The sequence below is a fragment of the Ictidomys tridecemlineatus genome, chromosome 8 (assembly GCF_052094955.1).
Source record: "Ictidomys tridecemlineatus isolate mIctTri1 chromosome 8, mIctTri1.hap1, whole genome shotgun sequence".
Classification (NCBI taxonomy): domain Eukaryota; kingdom Metazoa; phylum Chordata; class Mammalia; order Rodentia; family Sciuridae; genus Ictidomys; species Ictidomys tridecemlineatus.
This window is the reverse complement of record NC_135484.1, coordinates 104,462,101-104,484,784: the sequence shown is the minus strand read 5'-3', so window position 1 is coordinate 104,484,784 and position 22,684 is coordinate 104,462,101. Positions and strand designations below refer to the sequence as shown.

At 37.1% G+C, this 22,684-nt stretch overlaps 1 protein-coding gene and 1 long non-coding RNA gene across 3 annotated transcripts in view; one reads left to right on the top strand and one right to left on the bottom strand.

Moving 5' to 3' along the window:
- Positions 1-7,920: 7,920 nt before the first annotated feature.
- LOC144366188 (uncharacterized) lies at positions 7,921-17,962 on the bottom strand. The gene is made up of 2 exons (XR_013425121.1): positions 17,827-17,962; positions 7,921-8,174 (listed from the first exon to the last, which is right to left on the bottom strand). It is a non-coding gene; the product is annotated as an uncharacterized LOC144366188 (long non-coding RNA).
- Cd2ap (CD2 associated protein) overlaps positions 17,779-22,684 on the top strand; it is a 97,157-nt gene continuing 92,251 nt past the window's right edge. Inside the window, exon 1 of one of the 2 annotated variants that reach the window (XM_013355819.4) lies at positions 17,779-18,254. In XM_013355819.4, the coding sequence (XP_013211273.2) occupies positions 18,251-18,254 (4 nt within the window). In that variant the 5' untranslated portion in view covers positions 17,779-18,250. The remainder of the gene's footprint in view (positions 18,255-22,684) is intronic. The other variant, XM_005318598.5, reaches the window with a different exon arrangement.

The window sequence follows — 22,684 nt, the reverse complement described above, 5'->3', positions numbered from 1 at the left end:
TGCAATTTGCAGTCCCACCAGCAGTGTATGAGTGTACCTTTTCCCCCATATCCTCACCAACACTTACTGTTGTTTATATTCATAATAGCTGCCATTCTGACTGGAGTAAGATGAAATCTTAGAGTAGTTTTGATTTGCATTTCTCTAATTGCTAGCGATGATGAACATTTTTTCATATACTTGTTGATTGATTGTATATCATCTTCTGAGCTATATCTGTTCAGGTCCTTGGCCCGTTTATTGATTGGGTTATTATTTTTGTTTTTGATGCTTAGCTTTTTGAGTTCTTTTTCTCTGATTTATGAGGGGTAAAGATTTGTTCCCAAGATGTAGGCTCTCTATTCACCTAACAGATTATTTCTTTTGCTGAGAAGAAACTTTTTAGTTTGAATCCATCCCATTTATTGATTCTTGATTTTAATTCTAGTGCCCCACAGGAGTCTAAGAAAGTTGGGGTCTAATCCCATATGATAGAAATTAGGGCCTCAGGTAGGCTCATTTTAAGGAGGAAAAACTTTAGATACTTTGAAAGTCTGAGTATTAGAGAGAATTGGAAATGCATTTTGGCAGGCTGGGAATATTTGATCTTCCTTTGAAAAAAATCCATGTGTTTCACTTATTTGTAAATCCTTCTGGCTGCAAGTATTTCCAAATTGAGAAGATTCTTAAGCATAGTATCAATATCAGTATGGAAGGAGGTCATGTGATACAGAGCTCTTTGTCTTTGACCTTACTAGAAAATTTTATATGAACAAGGGCCTCTTTGCCAAATTTCCAGATGACAGAGGGTGTTTTAGCTGAAGGTGTAAGTTGAATGGTAGTGAAATTGTAATGCAAAGGAAAAGGATCACAACAGTTGTGTTTCACATTTAACAAAGACAAAGTAAATCACATTTGGAATCCCAAATTCCACCACACTACAGGAAAGGATGAGTGAAATGCAGTCACCAGGAGTGTTTGTTGCTGCTTCACTTAGATAGGGTATAGAGTAGAAGGTCTTGAATGGTGAGTAGCATATCTCTTTCTTCTACATTGGATTGTGTATCTGATATATTTTAAAGGCTTATTGAGAAACCTGGAATGGTAAAGTTTCTTAAATCGTGTCAACTGGAAAGGGGTGAAGGACCTAAAGGCTTCAACCCTTAAGACTTATAAAAAATATCAACTCATTTGATCCTCAAAAGACTACTTTAAATATACAATATTATTATGACCTTGTTTTAGGAAATCAAGGAACAGGGAGGTCAAGTAACTTGCCCAGTGTCACATAGGCAATAAGTCACTCCCCATGGTTTCAATATCCTATGTTTTGGTGCTGATAACCCAAACCAGTTCTCAAATCCTCTCTGAGAAACTCCCTTATGACTTCCCTAACTTGCAGTGCCACATTCTTCAAAAGTAATTTTATTTTCCCTCTATTTAATTTAAGTTCATATTCTCTAGTGCATTTGTTTCAGCAGTTATTAGAAAAAATAGAAATTTGATATAAACTAATTCATACCAAGGGAGATTAACTCATAGATTCTGGCTCAACATATTTGGCTCAATCATTATTGCAAAGGTTTTCATATTTTAAAGAACACTTTTTATTTTAAAGGAATTCATCTCAATTGTAATGGTTTTCAAATATTAGGAGGGTCAACTTCCAGGTTACAGCAGGAGAGTTCTAGATTTCAAAAAGCTAGCTTCAAACATAAAAAAGATCTCCTTTTAGGTCTGGTGGTGTGGTTCAGTGAAGAACTTTTGCCTGGCACACATGAAGCCCTGGGTTCAATCCTGAATGCCACCAAAAAGCTCTGCATATAACTTAGCGGTAGAGCCTGTGCTTTGCACACATGGTCCCCAGCACTGTAAGCAAATAAATAAATAAATAAATAAATAAAATAAAAAAGAAAAGCCCTCTTACTTTCCATGTGCAAGTTGTGCCTATAATTTCATTTGGAAGATAGAGGCAATCCACTGTTAAAAGAAATAATAATAAATTGGACTACAGTCGTACTCTGTCAGTCCTACTTAACTTCCTGACTCTTTCCTCTTCTGCTCAAAGTATTTCAAGAGAAAGTTCAGAAAGAAATTTGAGCAGATGCTTTGAAACCCATCAGCTGTGTGAAATCATACTACAGAGGAGAACAAAGTGACAGGATGATTCTGTGTGATTCTTGGTGCCATCAGCCTGTTTTCCTAGCATCTTGGCCTCAAAAAGGGGCTTTAATGGCAAAGCAAAACATTCATACTGAGCACCACAGGAACAGGAAAATCACCAGCCACCAGCATTCCTCCAACTGCTCTTAGGAAAGACTGAGTCATTTGAAGGCCTGGACTTTCTGCCTCAGGCAGGTGACCTTTCTGGTTCCAGCTGTTCTTCCCAGTAAAATGTGAACTGGTATCTGACAGTGTCTGCAACTTTGTTCTTCGCTTGAGTCAGGTTTCTGGTCATGGGTCAAATCACTACTGTGAAGTTGTTTCTTCCTCCACACCCAGTAAATTCCTCAGGGAACCATGAGGGCATACACAGATCTCTACAGGTAGTGTTGGTATCACTGAGAGCAGCTGATTGTCTTCCTGGTTCTAGTCAATGAATAACTTTTGCAGGTAACTCCTCCACAGAGAGAGTGTGTGTGTGTGTAGGACAGAGAGGATCAGTTTTCAATGTTTCCACATGATTACACATCCCTTTTCCTGATCACTCAATGGCCCAATCACAAAGCACTGTGATTATCATTGAGTCTGTAGTAAAGAATAAAATCCTACCCTCGCATGAAGTTTTCAATTGACATTAAAGAGAAAGCATCAGGGGCTGGGGATGTGGCTCAAGTAGTAGCGCGCTAGCCTGGCATGCGTGCGGCCCGGGTTCGATCCTCAGCACCACATACAGACAAAGATGCTGTGTCTACCAAATACTGAAAAAAATAAATATTAAAGTTCTCTCTCTCCCTCTTTCTCACTCTCTCTCACTCTTTCTTTAAAAAAGAAAAAAAAAAAAAAAGAGAAAGCATCAGATCTTTGCCAAGATGCTGTTCTGTGGTCACCTAGGGCTGAATAAACTGTTTTCCACTTATTCATTTAGCCTAAGGGAGTCCAGAGAGCAATTCAGTGACATAGGCCCAGGGCTCAACAACCCAGTTGCAACAGAGCTGTATTTCAAACATTTCTCAGTGAGAAAGCCTCAGATTACCATTTCTACTCATCTCCTACTGAGAGGTTTCACTTTTTACTACCAAGAGGGAAATATCAGTGTGCACTTTGGCCTGTGATGAAGCAGATTTAGTGAAATCCAAACAATAAAGGTTTTATATGTATTTGATGATTATTAAGTGTGCCCAGCAGCTTTACCCTTGCCCTGCCTCTTTAAATTTCAGTTCCTCATTTCAACTGAAGGCTCAGGCTTTGCTCTTTAAAAGACCTTTCCAACTATCAACCCAAACTGCATAAATCAACTCATTATCTTCCCCAGCCAAAAAGGACTTCCTCTGAATTCCCCATTTCTGTCCCCATTTCTTTAAATAAATCCTTTTCCTAGACTCTCTGACTCAGCACTATATTTAATTTACTATTATCCATAGTTCAATAGGTTTGATTTTGAAAGACTATCCTACAGAACTGGTCCTTTTTGGCATCATGCTTGCAACTCTGCAAGTGTCAGCAATAGAATTGTGGTTCCCCACTATGAGAATTCAGTCCATGGGATTAACCTTATCCAAGTGAGGGATAATTGGAGATGAGGATATATTTATAGAAGTCAGACATTTGTGTATACATTACTTAACAAGTCATATCTAAATGTGATGACAGTGACAAACAGAACAAAATGCAAGGTGAAGAAAATAAATCATAGTAAAGATTATTTTTAATACATAAATGATGACAACAGTAATAATAAAACCAAATTCTGATAGTAATCAATTACTACTTCCCTAATCATGATCTTCCCCAAACAGACCAAATAGAAAGCACATTTTTTTCAATGAATATTACCCACCCCCCCATGCTGGGGATTAAATCCGGGGCTGTTCTATTCTTGAACTACATTCCCTACTCTTTTCAGTTTTTATTTTGAGGCAGGGTCTCACTAAGTGTGCAGGCTGGTCTCAAACTTGCAATCTTCTTACTTCAACTTCTTAAGTAACTTGGATTATAAGCATGCACCAATATACTTTTTTGCCCTATACAATAAAAAATTCTTTAGTTATACAAGTTACCAATTTCAATAATTACAAAAGATATATAGTGAAAATAAAGTATCCCCCCATCCTACCCTCTAACCTCTCAATATCCCTCCCCAGATGCATCTACTATAAAAGTTTCCCCAGAAACATACCGTGTATACTATGTATATTTACAATGTATATTTTTAACAAATCTTGATTCATTTACTTAATACCCATTTCAATCTCCTTGTTCATTGAAAAGTAAAAATAAGAAATCATAACCAGAGTTGCTGATATGATTACCTCAGATGCACTTTTTATGACACTTGATATTGAAACTGGGCTAAATAAAGAGAGAAAGGTGCATCAGTCATCCGTTGCTAGTATGAACCACAGCAGAGGCTACATGGTTTAGCAGGATTGTACTCTATCTCTGATTTGTCAGAAACAGCTTTTTGATAGTGGTAGAAGTGATATGGTTTTTCCAGACAACAGTTCTACCCACAGAGTCCAGATTCCATGGACGCCTGATTATGGTAGCAATGTCAACTCTCTGGTTGCTTAGTTCTGCACTATATTCTCTGAAAGTTAGCTAAGTCTACTTAGTTATTCACTCAGTAGTTCTGAAAACATTAAAATATATTACTTTCTGCTTAACCTAGAACAGATTCTGTTTTCTATAACTTAATCTTGACTTATAAGAAGTATATAAATACATATGCTGTTTTAGGCTGAATAATGCCCTTGCCCCAAATATCCTAATTTCTGAAACCTGTGAATATGCTACATTATACAGCCAAAGGGAATTAGGATGGAATTAATGTTGCTAATTTACTGATTTTAAAATAGGGGAAGTGTCCTAGATTATTCAGGTGAGCCAGTATAATTATAAAGGTCTTTAAAAGAGGAAGGAAGAAGGCAGCCTAATGGAGTCAGAGGAAGATAGGACTACTGAGCATAATCAAAGAGATGCAAATTTGTTGGTTTTGAGAACAGAAAAAGAGGCAGTGAGCCAAGGAATGTGGATGGCCTGCAGAAGGTGGAAATTCAGTGAATTGTATCCAGATGAAAATAAATGTAGAGGAAGAGTCTGGGAAGAATTTTGTATTCCTTCTGTGCCAATAAAAGTGCACAGTGTTTATTTATTTTATTTTTGGCAATGCTGGGGATCAAACCCAGGGCCTTGCACTTGCTAGGCAAGTGCTCCACCACTGAGCTACAGCCCGGGCCTCATGAAGTTTTAAATAGCTATATAAGGAAGAAATGTAAAGATTGAGTTTTTTGTTTATTTGAATTTTTATGAAAGTGCTGGTAATGTTGACTTCACTAAGGAAAATAATGTTTATGAACTACATTGAATTTTTAGTTGTTTCTTTACAATGTAATAATGAATATATCAAGGTAAAGATGTTGTTTGGGAATTCTTTGTGTTATGTGATGACAAAGGAAAGGCAGGATATCAATTCTACCATTTCAATATTTCATGTGAAGACAAGATTTGAAATCAGAAAAAATATCCATGTTAAATTATATTTATTAAGAGATTTTATAAAATCTTAGGATAAGTGGGGAAAAAAAGAGGAAAAGGTAAGAAGGGACAAATACATTTCCTCCTTAAAAAAAAAAAACAACAATAAAACAAAACAAACAAATAAAACTCAAAATTTTAAAAAGTATTCCAGAAAGACAATTCTATATACTTTTGAATCTATGAGACATTTCCCTGGTCAGTTATCTCTGGAGAAAGAGGGATAGTTATACACTTGGTACTTGATGGCAATATTACTGACTAGTGTTAAAATGGGCATATATTTAGCATTGTAAAGTATGCATACCAATGACCTCTGGAGCAATGGAGCAGGAAGAGAGCTGAGAAACTGTTCCTACTCTATAATGCTGAACTAAAAATACTGACTTCTAAAATTTTAAATAAGAAAACTGGAATAATAATTTTAATGACAAATTTACATTAATTCTTATATACCAGAGTTTCTATCTACGATAGTAATATTCAGCTATGATTATGAGTGCTGATGAATATTGGTTTTAATATACAATCAGTTGGAATTTGGCCAAAATATGAGTTTGGTGTACTTTCAATAGTCCGCCAGGATTGGGAATCACTTATTTACTGAATGTTTACAAATGCCAGATCCTGGCTCAGCTGGCAGTCAAAAGGTAAACATCTGCACAGAGTTATACAGGACAATTTACTATATCTGTTACTTGGCCTGGAGATTGTTTTTGATTTTGGCTTGTTCTTTCTTTCAAGCGCAAGTCTCTTTTGTAATTCTAAACATTTAAAATAGTTTGTACTCTGAGCAATTGCAAGGAAGGGATGTTAAACATAATTTTATTTTAAAATGTTACAAAATTGTGAAATACAAACAGGAATAGGTAAATCAGAGTCCAGAAACTAATCAATTCATGCAGATGTACATGATAAAGGTGGCATTTCAAATAATAGCATAAAGGCAGATTATTTTTTTCAAATATTATAAACACCTAGTAATTGAGAAGAAAGCGTACATGAATTACAATCTTACTTAATTCACCCTCAAGCAAAATACAGATATATCAAAATTTTACTCATAAAAAATCAGCCAGGGGTCGAGGTGCAATGACGTTTGTAATCCCAGCGTCTCTAGAGGCTGAGACAGGAGGATTGCAAGTTCAAAGCCAGCCACTGAGCAACTCAGTGAAACCCTGTCTCTAAATAAAATACAAAATAGGGCTGGGGATGTGGTTCAGTGGCCAAGTGCCCCTGAGTTCAATCCCTGGTAACAGTCCCCGTCCCCCCCCCCTCAAAAAAAAATGGGCCAGGGTATAGTTTAGTGGTAGAGTGCTTCAATAAATAAAATGCTCAAGATTCTGGGTTCTATCCCTAGCACCTTAAAAAGAAAGAAAAAATACATAAAATATAAAAGCACAATATGACCAGAAGTTTCATAGTATGTGAAAATTCAGCAAGCTGTACATTTATGTATACTTTTGTCATGACACATTATAGAACTGTAATTATAAAAATGGGGCTGGGGATGTGGCTCAAGCGGTAGAGCGCTCGCCTGGCATGCGTGCGGCCCAGGTTCCATCCTCAGCACCACATACAAACAAAGATGTTGTGTCCGCCGAGAACTAAGAAAAAATAAATAAATGTTAAAATTCTCTCTGTCCTCCTCTCTCTCTTTAAAAAAAAAAAATTATAAAAATAAGTAAAATTTTTAAAATAAAAAAATTTAAAACTAGATAAAGTTATAGGCTGTTTATTTTTTATAATTTTGGAGCTGCAAAGGCCTTTCTTTTTTCTTTTTAAAGAGAGAGAAGAGAGAGAGATAATTTTTTAATATTTATTTTTTAGTTTTCAGCGGACACAACATCTTTTTATGTGGTGCTGAGGATCAAACTTAGGCAGCACACATGCCAGGGAAAAATCATTAAAAAGATCTGGGGAAGTAGCTCAGTGATAGAAGCGCTGAAAATCCAAGAAAAGGCCATATAGTAACTCCAATAGTAGGTAGCCTCTTCACCTCCACACTGGAAGAAAAAAAAATATGGTGTTCTCAGAGCCCAGGAGCCAGGGTCAGCTAGCTTAAGCCAACCTCACAGTCCCCTCTGATAGGAGTGGAAGTCACAGGGGACATGCAGTGCATACCAGAGATGCAGCTTGAAGTAGGGGCTGGGGTGGGGAGGAATATCCTGGTTTCTCCTTTCTTCTAGTCCTCTGTATCAGTTTCCTATTGCTTCCACAATAAATTAAGTACCACATGCTGAGTGTTTTAAAATAGCACAATTTTTTAATTTTACAAAATTCACAATTTTTAAATTTCTGGACACCAGAATTCTGATATAGGACTCATTGGGTTAGAAACAAGATGTTGACAGGGTTTCATTTCTTTCTGGAGGCTGTAGGGAGGTATCTGTTTCCTTGGGTTTTTGATCTTTTCCAGGCTGCCTTCTAAGGGTCATGGTTACTTCCTTTCTCTTCAAAGCCAGCAATGACCAGTAGAGTCCTTAAAATTTGTCATCCTGAAACCAAGGGAAAGCCTGATTTAACGCTCTAGCTTCAACTTGCTCCTAGTTATTTGCTTTAATTGCTGATTTTATTATTTTATTTTTTTGATACAAGGGATTGAACCCAGGGATGCTTAACCACTAAGTCACATCCCCAGCCCTTTTTTTTAAAGAGAGAGTGCGAGAGAGAGAGAGGGAGAGAGAGAGAATTTTAATATTTATTTTTTAGTTATCAGCGGACACAACATCTTTGTTTTTTTGTATGTGGTGCTGAGGATCGAACCCTGGCCGCACGCATACCAGGAGAGCGTGCCACCGCTTGAGCCACATCCCCAGCCCTCCCCAGCCCTTTTTATTTTTTATTTTGAGACAGGATCTTCCTAAATTGCTTAAGGCCTCACTAAATTGCTGAGGTTGGCTTTGAACTTGCAATCCTCCTGCCTCAACCCCCAGAGCCGCTGCGAGTACAGGCATGGGCCATCATGACCAGATCATCACTGATTTTAGAAGTCAGTTAATAATAAAACTTTAGACTTTACTAGCTTTGCTATAGATAATGCCTCTGAAGTGTGGGCACTATGGTAATAATTTTAACCTTAAATTCTTTTTCAGGGTTATCTTATTTTAAGATGAGCTAATTTTACAATCCAATTCACATTAGCCATGTAATAGAATGTGTTCACTTGCTGGGGGATTAGAAAGCAGGCATTTTAAGAGAAGCCATTATTCTGTCTTCCACACCCTCCAACCTTCCACCAGTGCCTCCCAATGTCCAGACTCAGCTGGAAGCCAACCTACTAGCAAAGCAGTCTGCAGGGGTCAACAATAAGTTCCTCTCGCTAGCCTATACATACCCAGGAGAAAGAGGAATGGATCTAAGGGCAAAAAAATCTAAGCGATTTTTTCCAAATCGCTACCATTCCTAGAATAAAAGCATTCTTAGAAATCAGTGAGAAAATGATAACAAAATACAAAAATTAGCCAAGGATCAGGGCTGGCAGGCTCAGCAATTGTTAAGCAAAAAATAAAATAAAAATAGCCAGTGTGTATATGTAAAGATTCTCAATCTCCCTCAATATACATTGAAACAATGGAGTATGATGTCTTTCCTACTCTTTGGATGAAATTCAAAAGATTTTTAATATCCAGTTTTGGGGACAATGTAGTCTGTTGAAGAAGAGTAATTGGTGCAGTCTTTTTAGAAAGCAAAACCTAATTAAAATGTGAATGTATGCCTTTAGGTTTAGCGATTTCATTTTATTAAAAATCTCATAATTACAAGTGTGCAAAAAAATACATGTATAAACATAAAGATGTTCACCAAGAAAGTGTTTATCATGCCAAAATAAATAACTAAATAAAATAACCTGGAAATATTTTAAATATTTATTTATATTAATCATTCATGGTTCAGTAAAACAATAAAATGCACCATTTCAAGAAATGACTGGAAATAGACCTAGATTGGACTGGAAATATGTGTATAATCTACAGACATAGAATGTACTAGAAAGGAATGTATGTATATGTATGACTAAGTTGCAGAGCAATATGTATAGTATAATTACAAACTATTTACATGTTAGAACATGAATAAAAATTCTAGTAAATATAATCCAAACTGTTAATAGTGGTCATTCTGAGATGTGAGATTCTTTGGGATTTTTATCTTATTTTGCCTGTACTGTTTGAATTTTGTTCAACAAACAATTTTTACATTATCAGAAGAAAAGAATAAAATTATGGTCTTTAGTGTTGAAGCTGGAGCTCAGTGGTAAAGAACTTGCCTAGCATACTTGAACCTCTGGGTTTGATCCCTAGCATGGGAAAGCAAAATTGTGGACTGTAAATATTATGTGTGTGGAAGAGTAGGTCAGCTTTTGCTTATACTGGACAAAATTGATTTTAATTTATTACTTCATTTGAAAAAAACAACCCTTCCATTAATGAACTAATGAATAAATAAATGTGATTTTCTCTATCACTAAATTTGTTTAAATTAGAGTTCCTCTTTTTCAAGGTTCTTCCCCTCCCCAAAATGAAACTGTCCCCTTGAGCTTTCAATTCCTGTATCTTCAAAGTATCTGCCATAAAGTTCCTTTCCCTTTCATTTTGGTTTCAGAAATATCCACATAGACTTATTAACTAACAATTTCATTTGGGGGAGAGAGATCAGTAGGTGAGTTTTTATTAGAGGTGGTAGTTGTCTAAGGTTTTTTTCTCTTGAAATGATATGATTTTTCTGGGTGTTGGAAAACTGAAGATCTTTTAACAGAATTCTAAAGTGTAATGTTTATAATAGCTTCCCATTTTGTAAGTGTTTTAATTGGCTTCTGAAACATCCAGCATTATCTCTGAGCCTTGGATTTTCCTTTTGTACCTGGTTTTAGATTTAGAAATTAGTCACTACCTACTGCACACAGGTAGGTAGTGACTAATTTCTAACAAACAGGTCATGACTCTTTAAGGTGTTTTTAGCATAACCTTATAGTGTTGTAATAGCCTGATTTCTTCATTCATTCCATATTCTTTAGGGGTAAGAGGTAAGGTTTGAAGAACAAGAGGATGATTCCAGAGTGGAAGGAGAACTCATATATATAATATATATAAGCATAAACACAAATATGTGCCTATGTGCAGAGAGGCCAGGCTTTATACTTGTAAATACAAGAATACAAGTAAAAAAGCCTGACTTCACCTGTCAGGGTGAAGTCAAATGCGTAGATAAGACTGTCTAGCATTTCTCTCATACTATTGGTATTTATTTCTCTACCCCTTCTCAACCATAATTCTTAGAAAAACTTATGACCTTGTAACAACTAGAGTGTAACAGTTCTGAACACATTTCTTGAACTTTTTTGAGATGGTTCTTTGAATAGAATTCATAATGTAAAAATTAACTTGGAATTATCATTTAATTGTTTATCATCGACTCTTAACTAAAAAGATACTGGAATACTCAATTAAGAATGTGTCATAAGTAATCACATATTGGCCAATTATCTCCAAAAAGAGGTTTCTACCAAATGGAGTATTATTCAATTTAAGAAGAGTGTCTTAGAATCACTTAAGTAAAATTCCTTTATTTGAAATCTTGGAGACACAGAGAACTAATTAGGCATTCTTCCTACTGTGGAATTTAGCATGTAATTTTTGGGTCAGGATGACATTGGGGATTGATCCTAGGGCTTGTGCATGCTCAAATGCTCTACCACTGAGCTACATCCATAGCCCCTTAGTGCATAATTACTGAGAACTTTCTGTGTCCAATAGCTGGCATGAATGTAAAAATGTGTGGGACAGTCTTCAGTCTTTGAGAATTTTATTCTTATAAAAGGAAACAAAAGTTGCATGAAAATAGCTATTTCACAGTAGAAAATGTACCAAATATCCTAGGAGAGGTAGAAATAACAAGTTTTATAAGGATGGAGAGAATAGATTCAAGAGAGGAGTCATGTCCAAGGGGCATGAGAGAAAAATCATACATGATTTATGCTGTGTTATCATGAAATTTGATTTCCCCTTTTAAAATCACGAGCTCCATGATCGTAAGAAGAGCGTCTCTTTTATTCCTCTCTCTACCCATCTGCCCAAGAGGTCTTCAATGAAAGGGGGGAAAATAATTATTTCAGGCCATTTCATGGTTGATCTGTACAAAAAACAACTGGAGGAGGATTCCTTCAGTTTTTCCCTTCTCTTTCTCCTTCTTTTTAGGCAAAGGAAGAACTCCCAGTTCAAAGAGCAAGTGACCTAAGATAGGCTAGAGTCTCAGCTATGGAATTAGCCCTGAATGCAAGCATAGGCTCTGCCATTTCATACTTATGTGATCTCATATAAATTAAGTAACCATTTCAGTTTCCTACTCTTTGAAAGGGGGGTGCATTACATTATGCATTGTAATGGCAGTCATGTCTGATGAGGTATATGTGTTCAGGTCAGTGTCTGAGACTTAAATTGTCAGATGGTGTTAGTTGTTATTAATGTTGTTGAGAGTATTTTCAAACTAGAAATAGTCCTACTTTCTTTACTTCTGGATATTTAAGGAACACATTGAGATTGCATGTTGTTAATGTGTAGAAAGCTTTATTACCTTGTAATGGTCTTGGTAAGAATCAAGATTATTCTGTGAAAAAGTATTTGGTAGTGAGAGAGGTTTAGAAGATCAAAGAGGCTACCCACATAAGGTTTACTAAACCAGGCAAACTGGATCGATAATTAAGGACAGTGCTGAAGAGTTAGGAGAGATATGGTATAATATAGAGGAAAAGGGCAGGAAGGGAGGGAGCAAAAAAAGAATGAGGAGGTAGCCTAGGAAATTGAAGAGGGAAAAAGAGAGTTCAAGTATAAATTAGGAGTCCAAATCAGAGACACAATTTTGATGGGGCAAAGGGAACAAGGTCCTTGTCAAAGAAGCAATTCTATAAAGAAGGTAGCAAAGTATGCAGGGGGGGGCGGGCATTTAGAATGACTCATTTTCCCTGATTATAAAGGAAAGGTATAAACCTTGGGGACAAGGAAGTTAATAGTGTACTGTGCTGTACACAACATTAATTGAAGTAGCCCTTCAATTAATAGATCTGAGAAAAGACAGATGCTGACTAAGAAAGTGTGGGCTGACAGGAGGTTGAGAAGAATTGCTTATGAGCCACATATAGAATGTGGTTTAGTCGTGGGAGTGGTGAGATGTGGCCTGGAAACTGGCAGAATGGAATGTGAATTCTCAGAAATAAGCAGAGAGCAATATCTTGGTTTATGAGCTTTTTTTTTTTTTTTTTTTAAGCTTTGGCAGGCATTTAACTCTGGGCATCAAAATAATGCCATTCAATCTCCAGCATTACAAAAGAAAAAAATTCTGAACAGTGAATTTAAAAGTTCCAACATTAGACAGGAAGTAAATCTCATTATCATCTGTTAGTTAAGGGAGTTAAGTAGAGACCTGAAATAAAGTTCTTACTTCTTGTTTCGGAAACAGTTTATGGCTAGGTGGGCAGAACCATAGCAATGTAATAATTGTACGAATGCCTTTTAGGGTCACATGAGGCCTGATACACACAAATGCTTAGATGGTGTCTAAGAGATAATGATTATAGATGAAATCCTCTATTGAGAGTTCCCACGAGTTTCTACTTAAAAAAGAGAATTTGTCCTTTGTAATTTATAAAAGATCCTGAATAAATTAAATACAGATTACTAGTATTCCAGCTTTTTAAAAAGCTACCCTGTAGTATGGTAATTTGTAATGTGTATAAAAATCACCTGATTGTTGAGCAACAGTCACTTGTATTTACTGTTTAAAATTTGCAGAGATTCAAATAGGAATATTGCAAATGCCTTACTAAGATGAGAATGTGTCCAGTTTATTTGTCTGAGATATGTCACTCTCAATGCAGTTTCTCTCCAATAGGGTGAATTTTTTTTTTTTTTTTTTTTGGTACAGGGGATTAAACCCAGGGGTGCTTACCCACTGAGTCACATCCCCAGTCCTTTTTATTTATTTATAATTTCTGAGACCGGACTTGAACTTGAGATCCTTCTGCCTCAGTCTCCCAAACTGCTGAGATATAGAAGTGCACCACCACACCTAGCTAATACAGTGAATTTTATTTAATTAACAGCAAGTTATTTAATATCAGTTAGCATTTCTTAGCCTTTTTAGCCAGAAATCACATTCCTTAAAGGGAGAGTGTGTATTGTATTACATCTCTGAGTTCCTCACATCTGTCATGCCCTATATATTACATTGGTTTAAATGTTATTTTATACTAGTAAAAATTTTTTTTACTAGTTGATTAAGAGTAGTACATACTTAATCAATGCTTATTGAACCAAATTTTTGTACCTATTTTTTTTGAGACATTAGCACTTTTTTCCCCTGTGATTGTAGATGTAGCTAAAAGAAAAATCAATTAACTACTTAATATCCTTCATTAACTTGTCTAGGATAACAGTGCAGATCATTCCCATGGCACACAGGGCCTCCCTTGTTTGACTTTGATCCACTAGAGCTTTGCTCTCTAGGCTTTTGGCTGTCCACATGTCTTTGTCCTGGTTGGCTGATTACCCTTTCTCAACTTTGTCAGTCAACCCCAATGTTCCCCCAAGAGGATCCCCGATACTTCCTCTTTTAATGGCAGGGATCATATTTTCCAAGTAGCAGCTACTCATTTAAAATGAATGCTCAGGGGCTGGGGATGTGGCTCAAGCGGTAGCGCGCTCGCCTGGCATGCGTCCGGCCCGGGTTCAGTCCTCAGCACTACATACCAACAAAGATGTTGTGTCCGCCAATAACTAAAAAATAAATATTAAAAAATTCTCTCTCTCTCTCTCCTCTCTCACTCTCTTTTTAAAAATAAATAAATAAATAAAATGAATGCTCAGTAAGTGTTGACTTGAATTAATGTGTTCATTACTAGAAATTCTTTATATAATATTATGTGCAAAATTTGGCTGATATTTGAAAAATGCAAATGCATTTGTCATTTGGGATTACTTAAAGTATCTGTCTCTTCATAAGGGGCCAGTTGTAACATTTTGGGAGAGTAATACTTTTAAAAAGAGACTCCTGTTGAGGACCTATGAAGCTCCTATGATTTCCCTATTATGATAGCCCAGTTCTTTGATACTGGCATATGATTATTAAAAAGGCCTTGCAGTAGGCAAAGTGGTGATTCATTTTGATGGGCTCATCACATTTTTAGTTACACTTTTTCTGAAAATGCAATAATGATTTCTTTTTCTTTTTCTTTGATGGTGAACAAACCCAGGGCCTTGTGCATGCAAGGTAAGCACTCAACCAACTGAGCTATATCCCCAGCTCTGAAAATGCAATAATGAAAAGTGCTTATAGAGTTGTCTTATATGAGCATATCCCCCAAATTTCTAAAGAAATAATATTTTATCACAATCTGATGGGTCATCAGTTTGAGCAGGGAAATTTTCAACTTTTGTTTTGAGATGAGATCTCACTAAATTTCTGAAATTGGCTTTGAACTTGGAATCCTCTTACTTCAGCTTCTCAACTAGCTGGGATTATAGGCTGGTGGACATCGTAGATTTTTAGTTTTAATGACCTCACAGTATAGGTATTGTAATTAAGATAATTAATTAAAGGAGCTCTATGAACAATTAATAACCAACATTTACATAGCACTCAAAGGTTTAGAAAATGACTTTATGCACATTTTGTAAGTTTAAAAATAAATTCCTGAATATAATTTTTTTGGTTTGGAAGGTAGCACTAAATTTAGGATCATGGTTATTTATTTTTTTCCAACTTACTCAACTCTTCTTATAGGTCCTATTCCTTCATCCTTCTAATTTTTGTATCCAACATTGGAACATTACCTCAATGGGATAATGCCTTTTGAATTTGCTTATTTTAATTTTTAAACTCTAAACTACACTGCTTATTATGGGGATATTACAGATCCTGGGATTTCTAGGACAGAACTGATTGTAAATGTTTTGTCACATTGTCAAATTATGGAACCTGATCTCTGGTTAAGAAAATGTGGTCACCTTATCTACTTGATGAAGGTTAATATGAATTTTGTTACATATATTCTAAATATCTAGTTTTACATATTATATCCTATTATATATACACATATCCTGAAATAAGACTTTTTAATGTGACCTTATTGGCAAAACAATACTCCCCATTTGTTTTCCTTAACCTTCAGTTCTATTTATTGTCCTTTCTTCTTTAAATAACTATGGTTCAACAGACCTAGATATTTAGGTCTCTTCCAATGGATTTTTTTTTTCTGTCTCCTTCAATGAATTCTCTTCTGCCTCTCACCAGCCTCATTTTTCAAAATCTTAAAACTATCTACTAATTCTTTAAAAAGACAGAGTCTTGCTATTTTACCCATGCTGGAAAAATAGCCTGGGCTCAAGTGATCCTCCTCCCTTGGTCTCTTGATGTACTACCTAGCCATGCTTGATCTACTTTCTTATGGGTTGCTTGAGCTGCACAGATTTTTCAAAAGCTCAGGAATATTCTGTTTGCACAGCCACTTCCACTCTTTACTTCTAGGACATCTTTAGACGGAATTACTGCCTTCCTTCAAGCTTTAGTGCAATCCACACCTCCTCCCTATAGTTTGCCCTGCCTGTAGTAATTTATTTTCCTATAAAATCTCAAGCATTTGACTTTCACTACCACATACTGTTTATTAGCTTCATGTATTCATGTCTCATGTCCTAGTTAGAATGCAGTCCTCGAGGATGAGGGCTGTATGTACTTCATCTTTTTTTTTTTTTTGATTTGTTCAAAGGAGACAATGAATAAATATTACTCAACAAGTATTTGTTGATTAAAGAAAGCACAAGTTCCATGATTTCAATACCACACAGCCAACATCTTATTTAGGTATATATAGTAATTTTCTTTTCTTTTCTCCTTTTTGGCCTCTGCTTCTGAGTTTGACAATTCCTGTTTAGTATTACCATAGGTAACTTTAGAAGCAATAAAAAAAATTAAAAGATGGTAAAAACAGGCATGTAAGAGATAGTGGGATCTGATATTTATAGTGTCGCTATTCTGTGTTTGACACCATAGTCTGCATTTTAAAGATTTCTTTCAACAAACTTAAAAACTGAAGTCCAGCCATGTTAATTTATCCAAAGCAGCCCCCGCCCCCCAATAAATGCCTGTGCTAAGTTTCAGAAACCAAGGTCTGCCTGATTTCAAAGGCAAGGCGGTTTTAGTGTTGGAAGACCGCGAGAATTAAATGGCATAATTTATTGAAAAAGCAGTAGGCACAATAGTTGGCGTTCAACAGATGTTTCTTCCACAATTTGCCCAGGAATTGTGTCTACTTAAGCAGGAGAGGAGGAAAAAACAAAACAAGAACAACAACAACAACAAAAAAAAACTGGATGAATTAATTATACTTGTTTATAACTTTAAGAAAGCCCACATTTAATTATAATAATCCCATGCCCTCCTTCATATTGACTCTAGAAAAAAATGTCTGGCAATATTTCAAATCATGATGCCTATTTTTCTTCCATGGTTACGTAACAACTTATATTTTCAGAACAGAATAGAAAGTTATCTTCGGCTGTCAAGAGACTAAAAGAATGTAATAAATTATTTCTGTGACAGATTTTTATGTGCTTAGTTTTTCATTTTTCTTTCTTCCCCGACGAAGAGCAAATTACTCTGTTCTATAGGGACTTTGCAAGGTAAACTGCGGGGTTCCAACAGCTGCTGGGGTAACCGTCAACACCGAAATCAAGCGCGTCCTCAGTTCTTCTCGCTGACTCCCATAAGCTGCTCCTCTGCAGAAAGTTAACCCCGCGTCGCCACCGCGGAAAGTGGGGCAACCCAAGCTTATTTTGCCTATCAGCAAAAACCTTTTGTATCCATTTCAGGCCACAGAACAGACAAAACGCCCTACCCAGCTGTTCTGAAGTTCTGCGGGGAGGAAGAAGCGTAGCTTCTTTTTACTGCTCTCTCATCCGCTCATGACACCTGGACGCGGGCGGCGAGCGACCAGGGCCGTGACGTCCCGGCACCTGGCAACAGCCCTAGGACCCGTGCTGGGTAAAAACTCCAGCACATCGGGGGCGGGGCCAAGAGAACGAGGGCGTTCTCGCGAGATTTCCCTCATCCCGGCCCATCTCCCCGCACCTTCCAGGCTTCTGTCCGGCTCTTTACCTCAGTCTTTGGCGTCGCCTTGTAGGACGCCGGGCCCTGGGGGAGCAGCTAGGGGCGGGTTCTGAGGCAGGGCGGGCGCTCGGGGTTGGAGCTGGCGGCCTGAACGAACCAGCGGGTCCCAACTCCTGCGGAAGCGACAAGGGTGGGAGAGCCGCCGTCTGGGCGCGCGGGGGGAGGGCTCTCCCGCCGCCGTGGCTTCGGCGGAGGCCAGGCGTGAGGAGCTGCCATCGTCGCTGCCTCACGGGCCGCGCTGAAGAGACTGGCCGGATACTGCCGCGGGCGGATGGAGGCGCCTGCACGCCCCACCTGAGCTCAGGAGGGGCCAGTGCCGAGCGCGGGGCCCGCCTCCTGTCTCAGGAGCGCCCGCGCGAGCCAGCGGAGGAGGAGAGCGGGTGCCGGGCTTCTTCCCGCAGGAGTCCCCAGCATGGGTAAGGTCGGGCGCTTCCCGCCGCCGGTCCAGGCCCTCTCGAGCCGGGGAGGCGGTTCCTTGGTCAGCCTCAGTGGGGACGCGACGGGGCTCAGCCCCCGCGCTGCAGCACCCTACTCCACCCTCGCTGGCGCCCCTCCTTGCCTGCCTCCCACCTTGTTCTTCTCGCGTGCTCTCGGGCGCTGTCCTCTTCGTCCCTTCTCCTGTTCACCTCAAGGTGTGGGAAGGGGGGCTGGGACGCCCGACCACCTCTCGGCGCCCACTGCCCTGCGCCTCCCTCTTCGGATGGGGGAGGGTGATCGGAAAAACTTGACAAAGTGGCACTTTGTCTTCTCTGAGGCTTTGTATAGATTGGACTTTTAGGGACATATAAGTACACATTTTGTCAAAGTTTTTTTTTTTTTTCTTGCTGAAACTTGCAAGAGATGACTCGAGAAAAGGAAATCTGTAATATGTATTTTAGTCTGGATCTATCTACCTAGGCAAATGTGCTGGTACTTAAACATTAAATCTTCTCCCCAACTGGGTTGAGGTTTGGTAGGATTCAGTATTGAACCCGGTGAGGAGTTGTTTCCTGTTTGGAGTTAGACTTCCTTGCTAGAGGAGGGAAAAGTACAAAGCCTTATACGTTGTTGCTGTGTGTTTTAAAAATTTTATTTGCAATTAGGGAATGTATTGCAGTTTGGTTTGGAAAGTTTTGTCAAGTGATGTAACGATTCTTTTGATTAAAAAGTTCAGTGTAGGCTAGGCACTAATTCCTATATTCTTTAAAATTTAAAAGCATTTTTTTAAAAGAATATTTTAAAGAATCAAATTTGGGCCACCATAAGGGAGAGAACGTTCTGTGAGAGTAAATCCAAGTTTAGTGGAGTAAATCAGGAGGACTCTATCACTGCTTCCAGTTGAGAGTTGGTGTCGCTTCATATCAACAAACCATTACCGAAATGAATAATTCATGAAACTAACAAATGATTTAGTAGCAGGACAAATAGAGTACTGCTGATGTGGCACCCTCTGCCCACCCTTTGTTTTGTGCATGATGCTTTGAACAGTGCGTATAGGCACTTGCCTAGCTATTCTGTTTTCTTAGATTTTCTATTTTTATGTTCTCCTCACTTACCACCTGTTCTCAGGTACCTTTTATAAACAAAGTGCTCTTGAACTCAGAAACAGTAAAATAAAATATTTGCTATTTGGATCCTTCGAATGAATTCCTTTTTAATTGATTAGTTGAGCTTACAGGGTAATTGTGGGCTTATTCCTTTAAGCATCAAATTTTAAAATCACTAACTGCTTTGGATGAAAATTATACTAAAATTAAATGTACAACTCGATATAAAATAGGATGTAGAATATAATTAAATTTATTTTGATGACGTAAAGTCATAATTTGTTACTTTTTCAGTTGCTGGTGTGCCTTGAGAATCTGTTGGATCAAATATAGGACTTGATCCAAATGCTAAATAACATACTTCTTTGCATTTTTTTCCATATTTTTTATTGGTGCATTATAGTTGATAGTGTTTGTTAACATTACTCCTTTCCATTTTGAAATTATTTAAATAGGTGCTTTCCCCCCTACTTTGCTTTTCTATGCTTGTAACTGTAATTAGTGTCCCCCTTCATTCTCCGTTTTTTTTTTTTTTTGACTGTGTGGAAATCATTGCAAATTTATGATTATACATGGGGGAAAACCAGTAGACCCTTACTGAACAGTGTGAGGTCCTCTGGTGGGAAAAGTGAATGAATACCAATACTTGGACATTATAATATCTATTTGGCCAGAGGTCTTTTCTTAGTGAGTTGTTATATTCTGGTTAAGTGAAGTTTGGTAAAGTTCCACATTAGCATACTGTCAACTTGACTACTCAATTATGAACTTCTCTTAATTGGGGTATTTGTTGTTAAAATGAGAAATATTTGTGAAACATTTTCATATGAATGTATACTTTAAATTTACTAGTCATGTAGATATTAAAATCCTCAAGTTTATTTGAAGGAGTTTCCTCTTTAAGGTTCATTCGCTTGGTTTTTTCATCAGTGTTCTTTTAAGATGTAGCCTAAAATATTTACATGGGATTTTATATAATTTGTCAAAAATGAAAGAAAAATTGAAAAAAATTTTTTTGAGAGATTAATGTGGATACCTACTGAGTGATGGTTTCTGCACTTTAGTGATACAGTTAAGAGCAGGGGCCCTGGATAGGAATTTATTTCCTGAGGTCTCACCTATCTGTGTGACTGAGCAAATTACTTAACCTCTCTGTGCTTCAGTTTCTTGATCTAAAAATGGGATTCAAGTATGAATCTCATAGATGTTAGAATGCCTGAGTGAGTGAATACTTATAAAGTGCTTAGGAAGTTACCATTGCTGCTGGATGTTTTCATTTTTAAATGATTTCCTTTATTCTTGTTGGGACCTTAAACAGAATACTGTCTTTCAAGGGCCAGTGAGAGGACATGAGTCTATACTAATGCAGAAATCAATAGAATTTTATGTAGTGTAATCTTTCAGAAATTATGTAGAAAGATACTATTTTTTTCAGTATTGGTTATACTCTGAGAAGCTCCATTATTAAAAATAAGCTTACTTAGAAAAAACTTTTAAGTGGAATGACTTATTACTAGAGACATTTGAATTTTCTGTTAACCTGTTTTTATTTTTTATGTTTGTTAAATGTGGAAAATGTCTTTCAAGAAATATGAGGCTCTCATGTGAAATAATTAGGGAACATCTTTGGGAGATACAAAGCAATACTTTTAAAAAAATGTGTTCCAAAAATACATTTGTGCATTTTGAAGTGAAATATGAAAGGAAATGGCACAGTGTTGCTAAATTTGAATTTTTATTTTTGAAAGAGTAAGCATATTTTAAGGACTGAATTTTTGTTAATTTCAGATAGGGTTATGAGCTTTTGAGTTTAAATTTATTCTAAAAACTTACATATAAAGCATGTCAGTCATGAAGTTTAAATGGAAACTTGCAGTGTGTTTAGATCATATATACCACACACATACACACACACACACACACATACACACTTCTATAATAGAATTTATTTATTTTACGTTTACATTCTACTATTTGGAGAAAAACTTGATCCATACAGATACATTAGCTTACATACAATAGGGGATACTTGCTAATTCAGCCTCAGGATTGACTTCAGTTACACAATCTAGAGCATAAAAAAGTAATAGGAAATTTTTCCCCCTCCCTGCCAATTTTTATACTTAATCCAAATCTGTGAAAACCCCTTTCTCTTTAATGGAATATCTTTCCCTGTTATTAAATGTATTTTGAGTATGGTAAAAATGTTTCATTTTCTGATGTATATAAAGAAGTGGTATCATTGTGTCAAGGGCATAAAGATAGGCAGAGAAAGAGGTGTAATGATTCTTATTTCACTGAGTATAGGGCAGATCTCTTTTCCTGGTAAATGGGTGAATAAGTTATAGACCTCTTTTCTTGGTAAATGGATGAATAAGTTGTTAAAGATCTGAACATTTTCAGAATTTGTATTCAGAAAAGAAAGGGTGAATAAAACAATACTGAGTAATCATTATAATGGAACTGTGACTTACTTGATTGTAGGAATTGATATCTACTATACAGATTTAACACCAGCAGGATTTAGGTGCTAAATAATAGTAGCAGCCAGGCAGTAAGTCTTTCTAGATGAGTTCCCAACACTAATTTGGGAAATCTGGATTGAAGTTCAGTTATAGTTATCGTCAGCATGTCAAAATCAGGGATATGTGTAGCAAAATTTAGTGTGTAGACTGGTGGAGCCCGTCAGCTGGGTGTGGGAGTGAAATGCTGGTTGGTAAGTAATCTGCCAGGTAGAGGTTCAGGATGGCATTGTGAAGGGAGAAGGGAGGAAACAGGGTCTGGAAATAGGCCTTGGAGACCTAGCTACAGGGAAATGAAACCAGACAGGGTCTAGATTTTTTTTTTTAATATTTATTTTAGTTGTAGTTGTACACAATTCCTTTAGTTTACTTATTTATATGTGGTGCTGAGGATTGGCGAACACTCTACCGCTGAGCCACAACTCCAGCGCGCCCCCGAGCCACCGTCTAGTTTTTTTTAATCTTTTTAAATTTATTTTTATTTTTATTTTTTTTAAGAGAGAGAGAGAGAGAATTTTTCAATATTTATTCCTTAGTTATTGGCGGGCACAATATCTTTGTTTGTATGTGGTGCTGAGGATCGAACCCAGGCGTTGCACGCATGCCAGGCAAGCTCACTACCACTTGAGCCACATCCCCAGTCCCTAGTTTTTTTTTTTTTTTTTTTTTAATGAGAAAAATACGAAATAGGTATTTGTTCTCTGGAATAAAAGTGAGTTTGGTTATTGGAACTGTTTAGGATAGTAATACTGATAAGATGTTGAGCTGCTCAGCTGTGGACCTGCTATTATATGTTAT